Source organism: Lethenteron reissneri, chromosome 47, assembly GCF_015708825.2.
Source record: "Lethenteron reissneri isolate LAM-NWPU_2019-01 chromosome 47, ASM1570882v1, whole genome shotgun sequence".
Lineage (NCBI taxonomy): Eukaryota > Metazoa > Chordata > Hyperoartia > Petromyzontiformes > Petromyzontidae > Lethenteron > Lethenteron reissneri.
Genome location: NC_083825.1, coordinates 4,609,366 through 4,628,355, shown reverse-complemented (window position 1 = coordinate 4,628,355; position 18,990 = coordinate 4,609,366). Strand labels below are relative to the sequence as shown.

Below are 18,990 nucleotides of genomic sequence, written 5' to 3'. Positions count from 1 at the left end.
TGCCAGATGGAAGGGTAAAAAAAAACAATTATCATATTTTTTTACTGGCAAATGAGGTTCCAATGGTGTAAAGGTTTAGTTGTTGTCGATTAAAACACCGCAAAATAGGACGTCAAGGTGGGGTTCACGAGCCACTCGCTCTTCTGCCATCCTCTGCCCTGCCACCTCGCTGCCCGGCAGGTGTGGGACATTCATAGTTCACTGTGATCCACCAACCAACCCTTGCCGTGCAAAGTGCCGAGTGGCAGGCTCGCGTAGCCAACCTCCACGCTCTCATTCCCTCCATCCCCTTCTCTCTGCCGAACAGCGGGATCAGTGGCGGCGCTGGCCCATTGGCGCCCCTATAAGCAAACATTATTTTTGGTGGCCACCCGTTAAATCTGCAATATCCCACTGAGATGACAGAAGAGATACAGATAATAGGCGCAGGTGTAGCGAGATAAACGTGATGTAGTGAGCAGTGAAATGCAGACAAGATAGATTCTGTAATGAGCTCGTTCTTTTTTTGGGGGGGATTAGTTTTTCCAATCTCATATTTAATGCACCCCTACACAGTATATATATTATAATTTATGGGTGCCCTCCCCAGCCCTCTCGTCATCCCCTTGAGCTACTTGGGTCAACGAAGCTTTTGCTTTGCGTCTTCGCGGCCACCACTGCGTGGAAAAATAATACGTCGGTCGGACGTTTCGTGGTTCCCAGCGAGAATGAGCGGGAGAGGGCAGGAAGTGTGTGATCTGGATGCATTTAAAACCATTTAAACGGGCACAGGAAACGAATGGGGCTGTCACAACCAAACACAATCTACCCCCAGCGCAGGAATGGATGAAGTCAGTGGCCTAATGCTGCCCATACTCTTGGACGCTTGCCAGTTGCTGGTCTCTAGGCATTGGAGGTCGCTGACCCATCCATTGTTTGACCACCCCCCTCCCCCATCCTTTTTCGATGTTGTAACCTTACGAGTGAGATGATGGGGGGATATGTGGCATCAAGGGATAATGAAGTATGTAGCAAGATGTGAAACGGCGATGTAGTGAAAGTGAGAGACGCGGGGTACCATAGTATAAGAGATGATATTTATATGCAGATAAGGTAGAGATGAGATTCCAAAAAAAAATTTATTTCAATGTGAGTTATATATTTTTAATTGGGGATTAAATTCCAAACTGACGTTTGGCCACCCATTTCTGTTAATGAATTTCGAGTCCCTTGCGCCTCTCGCTGTTGACGTCGCATGCAGTCTGCGTGCAGATATTCGTCTTCTTCAGGCTCGTACACAGCGAGCGAGGCAGGATGAGACGGGCACGTCAAGGAGAGAGAGAGAGTCCAAAATAAGTCAGCGCACTTGAGATAATGCACACGGTACAAACGAGACGGACGACACAGAGGGAACAGAGAGTACACGCGATTCAGAGGACATCAGACAGTAAACGCACGAGATCGACTGCGTGGGCGAGACAGATAAGGAGAGACGGCCCAGACACTGCAGAGAAAACAACAATATCGAGTCGAAACGGAGATGAGGGGGACGGAGGGACACAAGGTACAGACAAGATGGCTCAGATGACACAACCAGCACTGGCACAAGACCTGTCAGACGACACAAACAATACGAATGATCGATCCTTGAATCGAATCGGCAGAATCGGAACACCCCCCCACCCACCCAGCCGCCCCCCCCCCCCCCCACCGTGGGATTGAACCCCTGCCATGCCTCTTACAGTAATTACAATGCTTTCTGGGCAGCCCTCTCCATCATTGCCTCCCCAACCCCTCTGAAGACCTCACACTTCCACCCCAAACAACCCCACCACCACCGCCGCACGCCTTACTCCAACATCCCCCGGCCAATTTAGTTGTTTTTCCTTCCCCCCCACACCCCCGCCACCTTCCTTTTGACAAACATAAACCCTCCTCCTCCTCCTCCCCGCACAGATAACCGTGGCAACCTGGCCCACGGTATTTTAACAACAGCAGCAGCGGCGCTGTTGTGTGTTGGCCGGGTTCCAGGGCGAGATTTAACGCAGAGGTTGGTAACTATGATTGAACTATATCAAAATATTTATTTTTCACCACGTAAGGTCCGCTGAGCTGCATGGCTATTTTTTGTCGAAAATGATAACGCAACGGAAGTGGCTTATCGTGTGGAAATGTACGAGCAGCCAAATGCTCTGAACGCGTGACGTTGATTCTAAATGTGGAGGGGGGGGGGGGGAAGCCGGAGGACCCGGAGAAAAATCCACACGAGCACGGGGAAAGAGACACCGCAAACTCCAAATATGCAAGGTTGGGAATCGAACCCACAACCTCCTGTATACCAGGCGAGGTAGTTAACATCTCACCACTTTTTAAACGCCTACATCCCAGGGCCTCGGATTGTTGAGCGCAGCAAATTGCTGTTTTTTTTTTCAGGCTTTTCCGATATTTAAATTTTCTCACATCTATTTTTGTAGAGAAGCGAGTGGAGCCGATTCAATAATAACCGTCCATCTGCATGTCTGTCCGTCTATCTGCCCGTCCGCCCGTGCGTCCACGGGATTGCGAACGGCAGGGACTTCACAGATGGTGGCCAGCGGTAGCATGTCCACGTGCACAGGAGTACATTTTCAGGACAACGGACAGCACGTTCATTAATTCGATGACCTCATCGTTCGCGATGCATTCGCTTCTCAATTCTGCCCGCCCCCCCCCCCCGATGATGAATTACTGGGTGCTCGGCAGTTGCTATGCAAAAGTTGGTGGCGTCACGAAATTATGTGTCACGCCAGCGAGACCCATAAGTTACATTGAGTGGGTGGCTGCATCTTCCTCAAAGCGTGCTTTTTTTACACGCTTTTATTTAACTCACTCTGTCTGTTGTTGTCGTATTCTCAAACCTTGTAACTCAATTTTAACCCACTTCTCACTGTGGTATCGACTGAAAACTTCGTATACTTATGTCTTACTGATGACAATAGTATATTCTATCATTAAAAAATTTAAAATCTATTATTAAACATTTTTAACATGCTTTCTATTAACTCACTCTGTTGTTGTTGTCGTATCCTCAAATCTTGTAACTCAATTTTAATCCACTTCCCAATGTGGTATCGACTGCAAACTTGTTATACTTATGTCATACTGATGACAATACTATATAATATCATTTAAAAAATTTCAACCATCTTTTTTATATGTTATGTTTCGCATTGGGTCTAATTGTCCACGCTCAACTAACGTTGGCTGTAAATCACCACGGCCCCTTACGTTATGGCAAGCCTCGGGGCCACTTCCTGGAGTCGTGGAATTCTGCCATTACGAGTACGGTACATTTCATTAAATCGTGTTTTTAAAAAAAGTATTCTTAAATATTACTTATTATTTTATACTGAGTACGTTGCATTACAAATAGAAGTTGTTCTCTCCCCCCACCACTCCGTTGAGCAAGGGCGGTCACAATCTCCCCTTTTACAGCACCGAGCCAGCAATTCTGCGAATTCCCATATTCGCGTGGCGAGGTTGAGAGGGTAATGATGAAAACGGGGGTTGTGATGGATGGGACACGTGCTGCAGGCAGGACGCAAGAGCGCAGTGCGACAAGTTGGGGCCAGGAGATTGCAGAACGGCATTGGATTCATGGATCCATCTGTGCGGGAGCCTTGAGCGTGACCCACTAGCGTATTAATATGGCGGGTGTAATTACCTTTCAACACACCTTGAAATGTATGACATCTGCTTCACAGTTGAAATATATCTTGCAATGCCCGTACATGGGGAAACAAAGCTAAATGTCGCCCCCTTCTGCGAAAATCGAGCAGGGGATCCGTCCTGACGAAAAATGAGGTCCGGAGGCATTCACAGGGAAGCGAGCAGACGCAATGCGCATCAATAGACAGACACTGATTGGAATCACAATCGTTATTTATACAGGAGGAATAGGTTATACGCCCAATGCAGCACCCTCGTGGAAATGCCCGAAACTCGTCGAGGCTTTCTTGGAGATGTTAGGGGCTTTGGATAAAGGTTCCAGAATAAAGGTTCCAGGATAAACTGTAAACTAAACTTTTAATTTAATTCCACCAGGTAAGGCCCACTGAGCTATTAGCCTTTTTTCAGAAGCGATAGATCAACAAAGTGGCTCGTCACGTGGAAATCTATAGCAGCCAAATACTCTGAACGCGTCATGTTTATTCTAAACTAGCTTTTTTTGCCCGTCCAAGGACGGGTGTAGATTGCAGTGAATCTGAAATATTTAAACAAAAATTGTTCAGCTCATGACCCACGACCTTCTTGTGCGTTAGTGTAAATTTCCACGCATACATGAATATTAATGAGGGGGGGGGGCTCTTTTGCAGTGACGTCACGCACGGATGTAGCACTGTGCTGCTTAAATTAATTATTTACCGTCACTTTCTGTAAAGAAACGTCATATTTGAAGCGACTTTGCGTCATAAATTATTTCATTCAGCTCGACCTTCTACGTTAGTGTAAACATCCACTCACTAATTAATATTAATGAGGGGGGTGGGCCTCATGGGGAGTGACGTCACGCTCGGGACAGACACATTCTTCACTCATTATATTAGTAATGTTGAGAGAAAAACCAGATCAGCCGGGAGAAAAATCCACGCAACCACGGGCAGACCATGCAAACTCCAAATATACAGGCGTCAAGATTGAACCCACGCCCTCCTGCAAACCAGGCGAGGTAGTAAACGTCTCGGCATTGGAGTGGCACCCAAGTTCAAGTGCATTTATTAGGTATAGCCCTGTGAGCCATTCGGCTCTTGAATCGGGTGCAACCGCAACAAACAAAAAACAAAAACATCAACAAAAACATCTTAAAGTGAATATGTGACTAAGTGCAAACAGAAAATCCAAGAAAAGACAGCAAAATATTGCAGAAAAAAATCACCGTACACCAACGCTGTGTGCAAAAATCCTAATGGGATGCAAGTCAAACAACCAACAACAACCACAATACAACTTAGATTAAGGCCATCAGTCTAACTCTGTACTACAACAAACAAACATGGCTTAACCAATACACTTTTCGAAATCACCAAAATAAAGCCATGAAAGCTATGAAACAGTGAAAGCAATGAAGAAGTGGGCGTCCTGAGGAAGCCCTAAATCCAGATGGTGGCTGTGATGACTGTAAGAGCGGCCCTGACTGCGTAACCAGGGTTAGACAGATGGTGGCGACGATGAGGACGCTCATGATGGGAACGTGACGGCGAAAACCTCGGGCCAACAACCTTAGGGGGCGCCGATATCAACTGCGCGATGCCGCGCGAGCTCTGGCAGGAGGAAGGAAGCGACGGCGAGGTGTGGGTGGCATCGACGGATGTTGGGCCGTGATGATCTCCTGACGATGGCTGCAGAGATGTGAAATCTGTCCGTTCATTCATCTTCCTCCTCAACGGAGAAACGTCCACGTGCATTCGTTGAGACATTTAAGTCGGTGATTTCAAGTGCAGACACAAGTAATTGACTTTCTTGCCTGAACGGCACTCCTGAATTATGTAATAAATAATTATATAAACACACCTCTGTTTCCATCTCTTGTTATTATTACATCAGTCGCTTAGCCTCAGACCAACGCTTGGTCAATAAAGGCGCAAGCCCTGAAATTGCTTCCTCCAACCACAGCTGGCAGAAGATGCCTCAAGTAGCGGGGGCTCTAGACAGCCCCTATAGCGGTGCTTTTGGCCTACTCTTCCACGCCGGCCATGCGTCTTGGAAGAGGTACCCACGCCTCAACCGATAAACCTTCTTGGTGGGCAGAGACGGGAGGGAAAAGTGGATTACAACAAAAACAGCTTTCCCCGTCGTTTCTTGTACCGTGCCTGGAGGTGGAACTGAACCGAGCTGACCTCTGGAACGGCAATTCCCAGCATGCATAGCAGCAGCATCTTCTACGGAAGTGCTTCTCAGCCTTTTTTGGCTACCATTACCCCCTCCCCTCCTCGTTGAATTTAGTTTCAACCTAGTAGTAGCCCCACCTTGCCTGACCACAACATTGTTAGTGAGAAATAAATGCATGAATAAATAAACAGCAATATCTGTAAGCAATTGTCCATTTTGTGAGATACCCTAACTAGCGAAGAACTAGAAGCGAATAATAATAAAATAAATGTAAACGTACGCGCTGCGTGCGCGGCGTGATGTGTTCGCGCCCGCTGGTTACTCTTGGAAAACCCGCATTGTTTACGATCACTGAGTATTTTAAATCGCTATCGGTTACCATATGAATAAAAAAAATGTAATCGTGATTATTTCATATTGGCAGACTCATACGTGATTATTTTCACCGCTGACTTTCGTGTATGATGTAATATCACACGTTTATAAATCACCTCGCGTATCCCCTTGGGGCATTGCGAGGTTGAGAACAACTGCCCTACGGTGTGGGACGTCAGGTGTAAAGGTGTACGGTTAGGGTGGGATATGGCAGTCAAGAAGGGGAGCCAAACCACTCTGTGATGGCCACCCGGCGTTTGGATCATGACGATTATAAAATGCGGCCATCGCAAGTGCAGCCCATCGTAAAAATGTTTGAGTGCAAGCATTAGCTTTGTGTGTGTGTGTGTGGGCGCGTTCCGAAACGTTAACATACACTTTGGAGATGGCATTATATATAGTTGTTGTTGTTAATGAAACGGTATAAAATGCTTGAAAGGTTTGATTTTATTTAAATTCCACAAAGCGACAACTTTGAATGCCTCTGCGCCGTTTCCAAAGACGACGCTCACAAACTCCGCGCGCGTTGCGAGCGCCGTGCGGCGATGGCGCTCACGAGCTCGTGAACGATGTGGAGACACCAACACAACAAAACAACAACAAAACAACAACAAAATAACAACCACTGCACGCGGGATACGCGGGGGAGTTGGTCGGGGGGCAGGGGATTTTATTGTGCATTTGAACAAGCACTATCAGAGTAATGAGATCTCGGGGTGAGCAGCTCCATCATGGGACCTCCTTTGCCAGTACCAAAATATGATAACAGGTTTTTCCCCTTTTATCTGGCACCAAAACAGGTGCTAAGATTTTGATTTAAACCTTTCGTGACTGCAGGGATTCATATTCGTGGTTCTTTCGGTAAAGTCACGTAGAAGGGAAACGATAAAATAATAAAAATATAAAACAATAAATTTCTCACGACGTTTCGACTGCAACACAATCAATCATCATCAGGTGTGAAAAAAACATGGCTAATTTTCTTGCTGTGTCTTTTTCACACCTGACGATGATTGCTTGTGTTGCAGTCGAAACGTCGTGCGAATTTTATTGTTTTATATTTTTATTATTTTATTGTTTCCCTTCTACGTGACTTTACCGAGAAAGCCAAGAATATAGGTGTTAAGATGTTAAAACACCAAACTGAAACCTTTTACAAGGAATCATGTCTACATTAACCACAATGATTGTGGACAGAATGCAAACAAAAAAACGTACTCTGATAATATCAGCATTGTCCTTGAAAGTGATTGGTCCACACCAGAGACAGCTTTCTTCGTCTCAAACGGTGTTAGACCAGAGGACGCCAAAAGCTGTCTCAATGACGATGCATATATTATCAGAGTATGTTTTTTTGTTTGCATTCTGATCACAAGCATCGTGGTTAATGTAGACATGATTCCTTGTAAAAGGTTTCAGTTTGATGTTTAAACATCTTAACACCTGCTTTGTTGCCAGATAAAAGGGGAAAACCCTGTTATCAAGCGTTATATATATATTTTTTAATGCTCAAGGTTATGACACGAAAGATAATTTCATAGCGGTTGACGTGCTATTTCATCGGAGAACACAAAAGCATCGTTACGGCAGATATTATATTTGTTGTTGTTGTTCGCGTTTTGCTTTGACCGTTGATAATTACATATTTTTGGTCACTGGGTTTCCAAGAAGAAGGAGGAAGAAAATTATGCAAAGTGGTATAAATAAATAAAACCATTCCCATATTCTCATTCACATTGTTCTACGTTAATGCATGTAAAATAATCAAAATTGAAGAATTTAATATATTTCTTGATCTCTTCGAGAGGGGATATTTTTTGGTCAATTTAAAATTTTCTCCTTCTCCAAATTTCTTTTTTTTTAATCATTTATATTAAGTTCGCTTGCTTGCTTGCGCGCTTACGACCGTGCAAATTTTTCGGTCGTTTTTTAACCAACTTCCCGTGATCCAATCGAGCTGACATTTTGCACACAGACTCGTTGTGCGAGACAATTAATGTTCGTGAAATATTTTTTCCAAAATTTTGCACTGTTTAGGGAAAACAAATTAAATATGTAATTACCAATTGTTTAATACTGCAGACAATCATCTGACCCATAGGTGGCAGCCATCTCAAGCCAGAGGACGAGAGGACTCTTGCCGCCACGCATATAAAGGATTTAGAGTGAAAAACGTTGTTTTTACGGGTTATACTTGTTAAATCCTTTATATTAGGTTTGCTTGCTTGCTTAGGACCGTGCAAATCTTTCGGTCGTTTTTAACCAACTTACCGTGATCCAATCGAGCTGACATTTTCCACACAGACTCGTTGTGCGTGACAATTAATGTTCGTGAAAATTTTTTCCAAAATTTTACACCTTTTAGGACAAAAATATTATATTTAATTACCAATTGCTTAATGGTGCAATGCAATCATCTGACCCATAGGTGGCAGCCATCTCAAGCCAGAGGACGAGAGGACTCTAGCCGCCACGCATATAAAGGATTTATAGTGAAAAACTTTGTTTTTACTGGTTATACTTATTCTTCTCGATGCCTTGTCGTGAGAGGAGGTTTCCGCATGGCACTCTCGCGGCTGGCAGTGCACCAATCAGTGTCGGAGAATGGGTCCTTGGGATGCGACGTCACTGAAGTGCCTATGACGAGTCACTCGAAGAGCCCTCTGCCGTAGGGTTCATGTTCGCCTTTTGGCGTCATCTGGTCCAACACCAATGGAGACTAGGCTCTAAGAAAAGCTGTCTCGGGTGTGGACCAATCAACTTCAAGGACAGTGCATATTATTATCATCATCATCAGAGTTGTTTCTTTTTGTTTGTATTTTGACTGCTTGTGTTGTGGTTATTGCAAACATGATGCCTTGTATAAAGGTGTCAGTTTTTGTACCAGTTGAAAGGGTTAAAACCTATTACTATATTTTGCTACTGGTAAAGGAGATGTCTCATAGTGTTCATGTTCTCGTCAAACAATGGTCTCGATCTTCAAGAAACTACCATTTCAACGCCGAAACGATCGATGTCTTTTTTTTCTTACCCCGCACTATGTTATAGTCGAATAAACGGCAATTCGAGTTTAACTGGGGGCCGGGAGCGGTGGTTGAGTGGTTGGCACAGCGGTTAACGCGCCCGCAGCAATGAACCCGGCGACCCGAGTTCAAATGCCGGCCACGGCTCATTATCAGTTATCGGTAAGCTTTATCTGCATCGGTTCTGGTCACGACCCACTCAACCCAACCATTGTATTTTATCAGGTAAGGCCCACTGCGCTGTACAGCTATTTTTCAGAAGCGACCTGGCCACAAATGATATCACGTGAAGATGTATAGCAGCCAAATCATCTAAATGCATGATGTTGACTCTAAATGTGGAGAGAAAATCCACGCGATCAGGGGGAGAACACGCAGACACCAAACACACATGGGTGTCAGGGTCGGGATATAGAAGCCACGGCCTCCTGTGTACCAGGCAAGGTAGTTAACATCTCGCCACCGTGGCGCCCAGACCTGCATGCTCCCCACTCTTTCCATTGCTTTCATCCAGCAGTGGATTGATCCAGGAGTGAAAGTCGTCATTAAACAGCTTCTACTCTGTGAAACAAACTAATTGGACAACCAGTGATCAGTACAAGTCCATGATTGATAAGTGAATATTTGTTACAATTTCGATATTTTCATGATGGTGATAAGTTTCACTTCTTCAACAATACTTCCACTAAATACAATCCGTCACACAGGTCTCCCTTGATTAAGGGGCCGTCCATAAATGACGTCACGCGATTTTGGACGATTTTCGACCCCCCCCCCTTCGTCACACGGCGTTACAATAAGTCACACCCCCCCTCAAATATGACGTCACAAAGCTCTGCCCCCCCCCCCTCCCAAAAAATGAAACATGCTTCAAATCGCTTTAAACTATTGTGATTGTAGTGCGTATTTAATGTGGCGCTGCACTCTGATGTTGTAGGAGAAAACATTTATTAAAAGTCTATTTAATTAAGTAGAACGTGTTGCCTATATTTATTTTAAGTTCCGCATTTTTTATGTGACGTCACAATTCTCAAACCCCCCCTCCCTCGTCACACATCGTCACAAATGTCTGACCCTCCCTAGTTGCGTGACGTCATTTATGAACGGCCCCTAAGGTGCGTGTGCGTGCGCGTGCGTGTGTGTCTGTGTGTGCGTGTGTGTGTGTGCGCGTGTGCGTGTGTGTGCGTGTGTCCGTGTGTGTGTGCGTGTGTGCGTGTGTGTGCGCGTGTGTGTGCGTGTGTGTCTGTGTGTGCGTGTGTGTGCGTGTGTGTGTGCGTGTGTGTGCGTGTGTGTGTGCGTGTGTGCGTGTGTGTGCGTGTGTGTGTGCGTGTGTGTCTGTGTGTGCGTGTGTGCGTGCGTGTGTGTGCGTGTGTGTCTGTGTGTGCGTGTGTGTGTGCGTGTGTGTGCGTGTGTGTGCGTGTGTGTGTGCGTGTGTGTGCCTGTGTGTCTGTGTGTGCGTGTGTGTGTGCGTGTGCGTGCGTGTGTGTGCGTGTGTGTCTGTGTGTGTGTCTGTGTGTGCGTGCGTGTGTGCGTGTGTGTGTGTGCGCGTGTGCGTGTGTGTCTGTGTGTGCGTGTGTGTGCGTGTGTGTCTGTGTGTGTGTCTGTGTGTGCGTGCGTGTGTGCGTGTGTGTGCGTGTGTGTGTGCGTGTGTGTGCGCGTGTGCGTGTGTGTCTGTGTGTGCGTGTGTGTGCGTGTGTGTGCGCTCCGATAGTGGGGAGCGGTAGTGTATCGGTTAGTGCGCTGCGCTACAAACCCGGCGACCCGAGTTTGATTCCCCCGCTCACGGCCAACACCGGTGACGATTATCTCATTCCGGTCCTGGGCCTCCCCTAGGTCGACTCAGCCTCAATTGAGTACCTGGTGTGGCGTCTAAAAACATTGCCACGAGGGAGACAAAGGCGGCCGGGCGTGGTGTTGCCCAACCACCCCCTCGTGTGCCGTGCCGGCCTTCATAGACGCTCGCTAACAGCACTTGCCCCAACAGTCTGTGGCAGGCTATACGGGGGATCTGTGTCTTTGTATTGTGCGCGCTCCTGTTTGTTCTCAATACGCGCTTGAGAGAAAGGGGCGTCTTACAAAATGAACTTCAAAGGGTATCCCGCACGAGGTTCACCGGCGTGGGGAGCCGCTCCTTGTCAATAAAACAACAACAACCAACCATAACTTTGGAGCTTTCGTGACTGCAGGAATTATTCTTTGGTTCTTTCGGTAAAGTCACGTATAAAGAAAAAATAATAAATTTAATAATAGCATACGACGTTTCGATTGCAACACAAGCAATCATCATCAGGTATAATGAAATAGCGACATAAAATCTAACCAGAAAAAAATTATAGACAGACATATAAGCAGACAGATATCACCAAGATACACACAGCGGGCAACACAGGTACAGAGAGGGGTGATCGTCTCTGTGGGGTGGCCTTAAATAGACAAGAGGGGGGCGGAGGCAGCGAGAGGGAGGAGTTAGAGAAAAAATGTACATGTCAATGAGTACAAAAAGAAGGCTTAGGGGGAGAATTTTTTTCTGGTTAGATTTTACGTCGCTATTTCATTATACCTGATGATGATTACTTGGTGTTGCAATCTAAACGTCGTATGCTATTATTTAATTTATTATTTTTTCTTTATACGTGACTTTACCGAAAGAACCAAAGAATAACAACAAACCACACGGCGCTCTCGGGCAAAATTGATGTAAACCCTCGCGGGCCCACGGCCTGTGCTACGAGAGCCGTCAGCCGTGGCAACGCGGTTATAGAATGGCAGTGGCGTTGTAGTGGCAGAGTTTGTTGTCTTTATCATCGGGGGTGGGGGGGGCAGTTCACCGTGTTCGGTGAACAGTGATTGATTGGCACAACTTCGGACAGTCACGTGACCGCTGTGTTTTTTTTATTCTGATGGGAAGTTGCCATCTCGGTTGGCCACTTGGGGAGGGGGAGAGAGGTCAGATTTGTTACCCAAATCTAAATCGAAATATAATTTCTTCAGAGCACACTTTGTCGTGTTTAGCTTGTTTGTCCTTCGCCCGCATGCACCTCCGATTGGCACGGTTGGGTACGGTGCGAAAGAAGTTCAGCATATACACATCGTCATCATCGTTGTTGTTATTTTCATCATCGCCGGTTATCGTTCGTGGTAATCGTTGTCATATCATCATCATCATCAGTCACTTGAGCAGTCAGTCGTTGTTATCATCATTCCTGTCATCGTCGTCACGGTGATCACAATCATCAAGCATCACAATCACCATTATAATCATTGTGCTCATCATTGCATACCCCCGCATGCACCTCCGATTGGCACGGTTGGCGACGTACGGAAAACGTTCAACACGCGAAAGTTGCCGTTGACGGTTGCCCGAAAGCTGCCACAAGCGTATATCAATGCCATTTACAAATCTGTCGGCTAAAGGAAGAAATAACCTGAACACAAACAGCTGACCGTGTTGACACAAGTGTAGACACAAGGCTGTGTGTGCTGTCCAACGCACTTAGTTTTCTTTTATTGAGAAAAAAACATTCAAATGATGGTTTGTATAAATCGTTAAAAAAATCAACACGTGTGGCAATTACAGTAAATTAAAATAAAAAGTCAAGAAGATTACAGGCTATAGACTACCTTAACAGACTAAGGGAGACCAGGTCTCAAGGGTCTTGATACTCGGGGTTTTGAGACACAAAGAGATTGTGGCTCAGGATCTTAATACACACATACACTCACAAAAAGACACAGACACACACAAAGACAAAGGTCCCCCCCTATATCCTTAACAGACTTTTAGGGCAAGTGCACACACACACAAACAAAGACAAAGATCCCCCGTAAAGCCTTAACAAACTGTTGGGGCAAGTGCTGTTAGCAAGCACCTATGAAGGCCAGAATGCCACTCGAGGGGGTGGGTCGCCAGCATTACGCCCGGCTGCCTTTGTCTCCCGAGTGGCACTGAGTTGCCTGAAGTTGCGTCGAGTTGCCCGGAGTTGCGGTGAGTTGCTCGGAGTTGTTCGGAGTTGCGTTGAGTCGCCTGAAGTTGCGTTGAGCTGCGTGGAGAAGTGACGCGTTGCCCGAGGTGGCATTGTGTCGTCCAGATCTTGGGTTGATTTTCCTGAATCCACGTGGGATTCATGTAAATCTAATTCTGTCGATTTGCTTAGAATTACACTATGCCACTCAGAGTTGCCCTGAGTTGCATTGGATTCCTTCAATTACTTGCAACTGCATTGTGACGTCTAACGTTTCACGAAATCGCGTGCGTCTGAGTTCGTTGTAAAGCTTTACATCAAGTTGTGTGTGGTTGCATTGAGTCTCTTACAGTTAAGCTGGATCAGGTAACACAGAATGGCAACGCGCCATGTAAAGTTTTATTGAGTTGCCTGGATTTATCAAACAATGCAATGAGTGACCTGCAATTTCACCGATCATTCACTTGTAGCTGCCTGGAGTTGCGTCAACTTGCCCAGCGTTGAGTCAAGTTGCATTGAATATCCTAGAGGCACCTTGAGTTGTGCTGAGTTACGTTGAGTTCCCCAAAGTTGTGTGAAGTTGCCTGGAGTTGCGTCAAGTTCCCCGTAGTTGCTTGGAGTTGAACCGAGTTTCCCAGGATTTCTTTGAGTCGTGTCGAGTTGCGTCAGATTACTAGGAGCGACGCCGAGTTGCCTGAAGTCGCATCGAGTTATCCGGCGTTTGCGTCGAATTGCATGTATGTCAAACTTCTTTCGTACCGTACGTAGCCAACCGTGCTGATGGGGAAGTGCGGGAAAAGTTGAATCGAGTCGCCTCCGCAGTTGCCTAGACGCTGTAGAGTTGCAGCGTGGAGGCGCCGTTGTCCGGGCCGTGCTCGTCCGTGAACACCTCCTCATCAAGGCTCGACTCTGTTGCCACGTGCGCACACCACGCTCGCACTCAACCACTCGGCCTCCTGACCACAACCCCATTTCGCTTCCCGCTGATCTGCCTGGCTCGCTCCTCGTTTAATCTCAGCCGCTTTGCCTTGGCCCTGAGAGGCCCGTTAACCTTCAGTGAGAATCTCCCTTCATTGGCACTGATTCAGGGTAGGGGGGCTCTGGGAATCGCTGCCGAGCCTGCTATCATTTGTGGGTGGCTGGGTCGCTTCTAAAAAAATGAGCTAATAGCTGAGCGCGCTTTACCTGGTAAGATAAAAAATAAGTTTCGTTTTTTTTTTGTATATATTTTTGTTGAAGTGATTCGTTTACCTTTCCTATACTTTGCACTACGATCGTTGCTTTTGTATTTGTTTGTTGTTTCGATTTAAAGCTTTCGTGACTGCAGGGATTCATCTTCCGAGACGCCGTGCTAATCCCTGCACCCCCCCTTGGTGCTGTTGATCCTGCATAATGCATGGGCATAATATGACTTTGAAACCCCCCCGCCCACCTCCTACGCATTTTCCATGTATATGCTAAATTCCTCTTCATATGCACATTCTTTTGTTAAGGCGCTCTTTCTTCCACCTCCAACGCAGCTTATATATAAGCTCCTAGCTTGGCATTGTCTCATTCTTCACCTGAGGACGGCTGCTTGCGTTGTGGCCGAAACGTCGTGAGAATTGTTTTATTATGTTTTATTTGTATTATTTTATTACTTCCCTTCTACGTGACTTTACCGAAAGAACCAAGAAGTTGTTTGTTGTTGTGACGCCCTGACCCGCCCCCCACTGGACATCTGTAAACAAGAGCTGTAAAGCTCGTATAATTATTCCAGTATAAATATACATAAACTGATGCTGAAACCCAGATCTGAAGTTTTCGTGACTGCAATGATCCATACTCTTTGGTTATTTCGGTAAAGTCACGTAGGTATAAAATAAAATAAAAATAAATCACGACGGACGCTTGTGTTGCTTCCGAGACGCCGTGAGATATTTGTATTTTATTTTATACCTACGTGACTTTACCAAAAAAAACAGAGTACGATGCTGAAACATCAGTCGAGAACATCTAGACCAGTCTTGGCTGTCCCCTAGATTGACTCTGCCTGAAACGTGGACCGTGTGCATATAAGGGGAGATAAAACAGTGGGGAACTTGCCCCAAATAGTCTGTGTAGGCTATACGGGGGATCATTGCCTCCGTGTGTTCGTTCGTGTGACTCACGCAAAGGACTTGGCCGTGGGAAGACACCTCCCTGAAGCCCGGGCTGGTACTCGAAGTCGAACACAGGCATGTCTGAGTCTGGGGACATCACTTGTGCAGACGTGGGGCTGTGAGAAGGAGGAGAGGGGGGACAGGAGGGGTTTGGAATGAGATGGGACACGTGGGGGAGACACTGACTCGTCACAGTACGCGCTGGTCGTGCGAGTATAGAGTGGTGTGTATCTTCCTTTTGTGAATTAAAAGCCAGTGGTTGAAATTACATATTCCCGTGCCAGAGGTCAGTTAATCATCGGTAGTCACTGCATCGCGCGCTTTCAGATGCGCTTCTGCGGCCGCCTGGAACGCTCTTCCTTCCGATATTAAGAGGCCACTGGAGCGATGCGCTTTTAATTCATCTCGATTGAAAACTAATTTCTTCAGAACTACTTTTGTGTTTAGTTTGTTGTCCTTCCCCCGCAACTTCGATTAGCACGTTTGACTACCTACGGTGCGAAAGAAGTTCAACATACAGACATATCCATAAGATGACCATCTTAATGTGATTATTTTTTCATTAATATTTGTAATTTGTCTAATTTTTACTCGTGTCGGTGCCACGTCAGCTTGTCCATTCTGAGCCATTTCTGGGCAGTGCATCGCTCGGTGTTAGAGAGAGGCCCGCGGAAAGGGTCATTGCAGAACTACTGCCACAATTCGCGTGGCTGACGGCAGAAAATCCTCACGAAACTCAGCGGAGATCTCGGTCCCAATGTTGCCGCCTAGTGGAATAATTAAACAACAGAGATACATCTATCTTTCACCTGAGGACGATCGCTTGTTGTTGCGATCGAAACGTCGTGATCTATTATTGATTTATTTTCCTATCTACGTGACTTCACCGAAATAACCTAAGAGTATGAAATCCTGCAGTCACGAAAGCTTCTAATCAAGATTGAACCGCCTCTACGGGGAGGTTTTCCACACGACTCGGACATAACTTCAACCGAGAAGATGGATGCAAAATTTAGCAATCTTTGGAAGGACGTTGATCAACCAGGTAAAGTGTTAACTGTTGTGTTAGCCGACTCTCTGAGTTGCATTACATTTCAAAATTGTGTTAAGTTTGATATCTCAGCTTCATTGTCACAATTATTTTCTCTCTCTCACCCAAGCCCTCTTTGAATTTGATCCCCATCCTCTCGCCCATTTGCGGCCTCCCCTCCCCCATCACAGAGGCATGTTTCTCTCTTTCACCTGAGGACGACCGCCTGCTGTTGCGATCGAAACGTCGTGATCTATTATTGATTCATTCTCCTACCTACGTGACTTTACCGAAAGAACCTCAGAGTAGAACCATCTACAGCGGTGCGTGAGCGCAAACCCAAAATAACTGAAGAACACATCATCATCATCGACTCTTGAATGGAATCACGAAACCCACCCCCCCCCACCGAATCGTGACCGTTGGTTGCATCGCCTCGCTCGACAGATCGGGGTGGAGTGTCACGACATTCTGGGGATGGAAACCCGGAGCGGAGTTCGTCTTCCAAATGGAACCGGAGACCATTTTTTTTATTTTTTTCGTCTTTGTTTTTACCACGTTTCACCCTAGTGAATGTCACAAGATGAAGGGTCAATTTGGAACTCTTGCTTGCCCAGCAGTGCGTCCCCCCCCCCACCCCGAAGTTCGATAATAATCCGTAGAAGTGGATATCCACATAACTCTTTCTGCATTTCCCTAAAGTGGCCTCCTGTTCACACAGTACATGAGGTAGCAGCACATTCTCAGCCGCTCTGTATATGAGTAATGTGTTATTCGCGTGACGGTCAAACCGAAATTGACATCTCGACAGCTGGAATTTAGCCAAACTTAGTGCAGAAACAAATGTCATGCAGCGGGGGTGTTTTGTGCAGTCATTGGTGACCGGGCTGAGACGATCAACTCACTCCACTGAGAACCAGGATTAACCACAGACAGCCACACATCGCATCTCCCCGTCATCCCCCACATCTCTCCCCCTCCCATCTCCCCATTACCCTCCATCTCTCCCCCTACATCCCATCAACCCCTCCCCATCTCTCTCCCGCATCCCATCACTCCCTCCCCATCTCTCCCCCACATCCCATCACCCCCTCCCCATCTCTCTCCCACATCCCATCACTTCCTCCCCATCTCTCCCCCACTTCCCATCACCCCCTCCCCATCTCTCTCCCGCATCCCATCACCCCCTCCCCATCTCTCTCCCGCATCCCATCACCCCCTCCCCATCTCTCTCCCGCATCCCATCACCCCCTCCCCATCTCTCCCCCACATCCCATCCCCCCCTCCCCATCTCTCCCCCACATCCCATCACCCCCTCCCCATCTCTCTCCCGCATCCCATCACCCCCTCCCCATCTCTCTCCCGCATCCCATCACCCCCTCCCCATCTCTCCCCCACATCCCATCACCCCCTCCACATCTCTCTCCCACATCCCATCAGCCCCCTTCCCCCGTACTCTTTCAGCGCAGGAGGAAGTTGCAAGTCGCTGGCGAAGGGGAAGCCGCGGTCCGGCCCAACCTCCGCAGACACGGCAGGCTTGTTTTCAATATTTATTGACGTGAGCGCTTTCGCTTCAACAACTCTCGAGGGCCGTCTGCGCTCACCGCCTCTCGCGAACTGAATCGCCAAGGGTCGTTGGGCACTTTTCACCCATACGAAGGGATAGCCCCTAATTTCATTGTATCTCCTTTTACTTATTTTGTTCTGTGTATTTTCGCCGGGGAAAGTCTCGCCCATTCTCAAGATTTCTCTTTCAGGGGGGTCCTGCCATGCTGTCGCGGAAGTGGGGAGTGATGCTGCCCATGTGTAATGGCAGGTAATGTTTCAACTATTTGGATGTTATGGCCAATACCAGTTACATTGTATGTCGGGGAGCAGTGCGGGTGGGAGAGGTGATTTAGCTTAAGAAGGAGAGCAGAGAACCCAGTGGAAATCCACCTCATTCACGAGGAGCTGATGCTCAAAGCCCCACACAGATGGATTTGTGAAGTTAGTCTGAGCTGGGAATCAAACCACGTAAGTGGTGGTGCAGTGGTTAGCAGTGCGCTAACCACCGCATCACCACTTCCCTTTTTATTTGCATAAGCGAATACATTCTTCCTACTTATAACGAATCTAAACTTCTCATTACATACTCTTTGGTTCTCTCGGTAAAATCACGTAGATATAGAATAAAATAAATCACGACGTTTCGGGCGCTTGTGTTGCGCCCGAAACGTCGTGATTTATTTTATTTCATACCTACGTGACTTTACCAAAAAGAACCAACGAGTATGGATTCCTGCCGTCGCGAAAGTTTAGAATCAAGATTTCTCATTACATCTCTGTTCAAAAGTAAATTTTGCCCAAAGCAATGCTTTTGGAAGCGAATTTATATTGAATGAATCTCACCTCTGAATGTTGCTCATCTCCCGTTCTGCAAAACACAGAGACGCAAACGCGAGATCAATACACAGCAAATTGCATGCGACGGTGTTGCTCAGGGTGAACGTAATCTCCCCTCTAACGCAGGCACTGCACCGATGGGTCACAGAGGTTTCACGGTTCGAATCCAGCGGTCGCCCCGGTTAGTGAATGATATATAATCGTACGAAAACATGTAGAACGCATGC

At 46.7% G+C, this 18,990-nt stretch overlaps 1 protein-coding gene across 1 annotated transcript in view; it reads right to left on the bottom strand.

The window, feature by feature from the left end:
• Positions 1-12,192: 12,192 nt before the first annotated feature.
• LOC133354365 (uncharacterized) overlaps positions 12,193-18,990 on the bottom strand; it is a 40,848-nt gene continuing 34,050 nt past the window's right edge. Inside the window, exons 7-9 of the mRNA XM_061571148.1 lie at positions 18,770-18,794; positions 15,358-15,464; positions 12,193-14,116 (exon numbers count right to left, since the gene is read on the bottom strand). Coding sequence (XP_061427132.1) covers positions 14,034-14,116; positions 15,358-15,464; positions 18,770-18,794 — 215 coding nt within the window. The 3' untranslated portion in view covers positions 12,193-14,033. The remainder of the gene's footprint in view (positions 14,117-15,357; positions 15,465-18,769; positions 18,795-18,990) is intronic.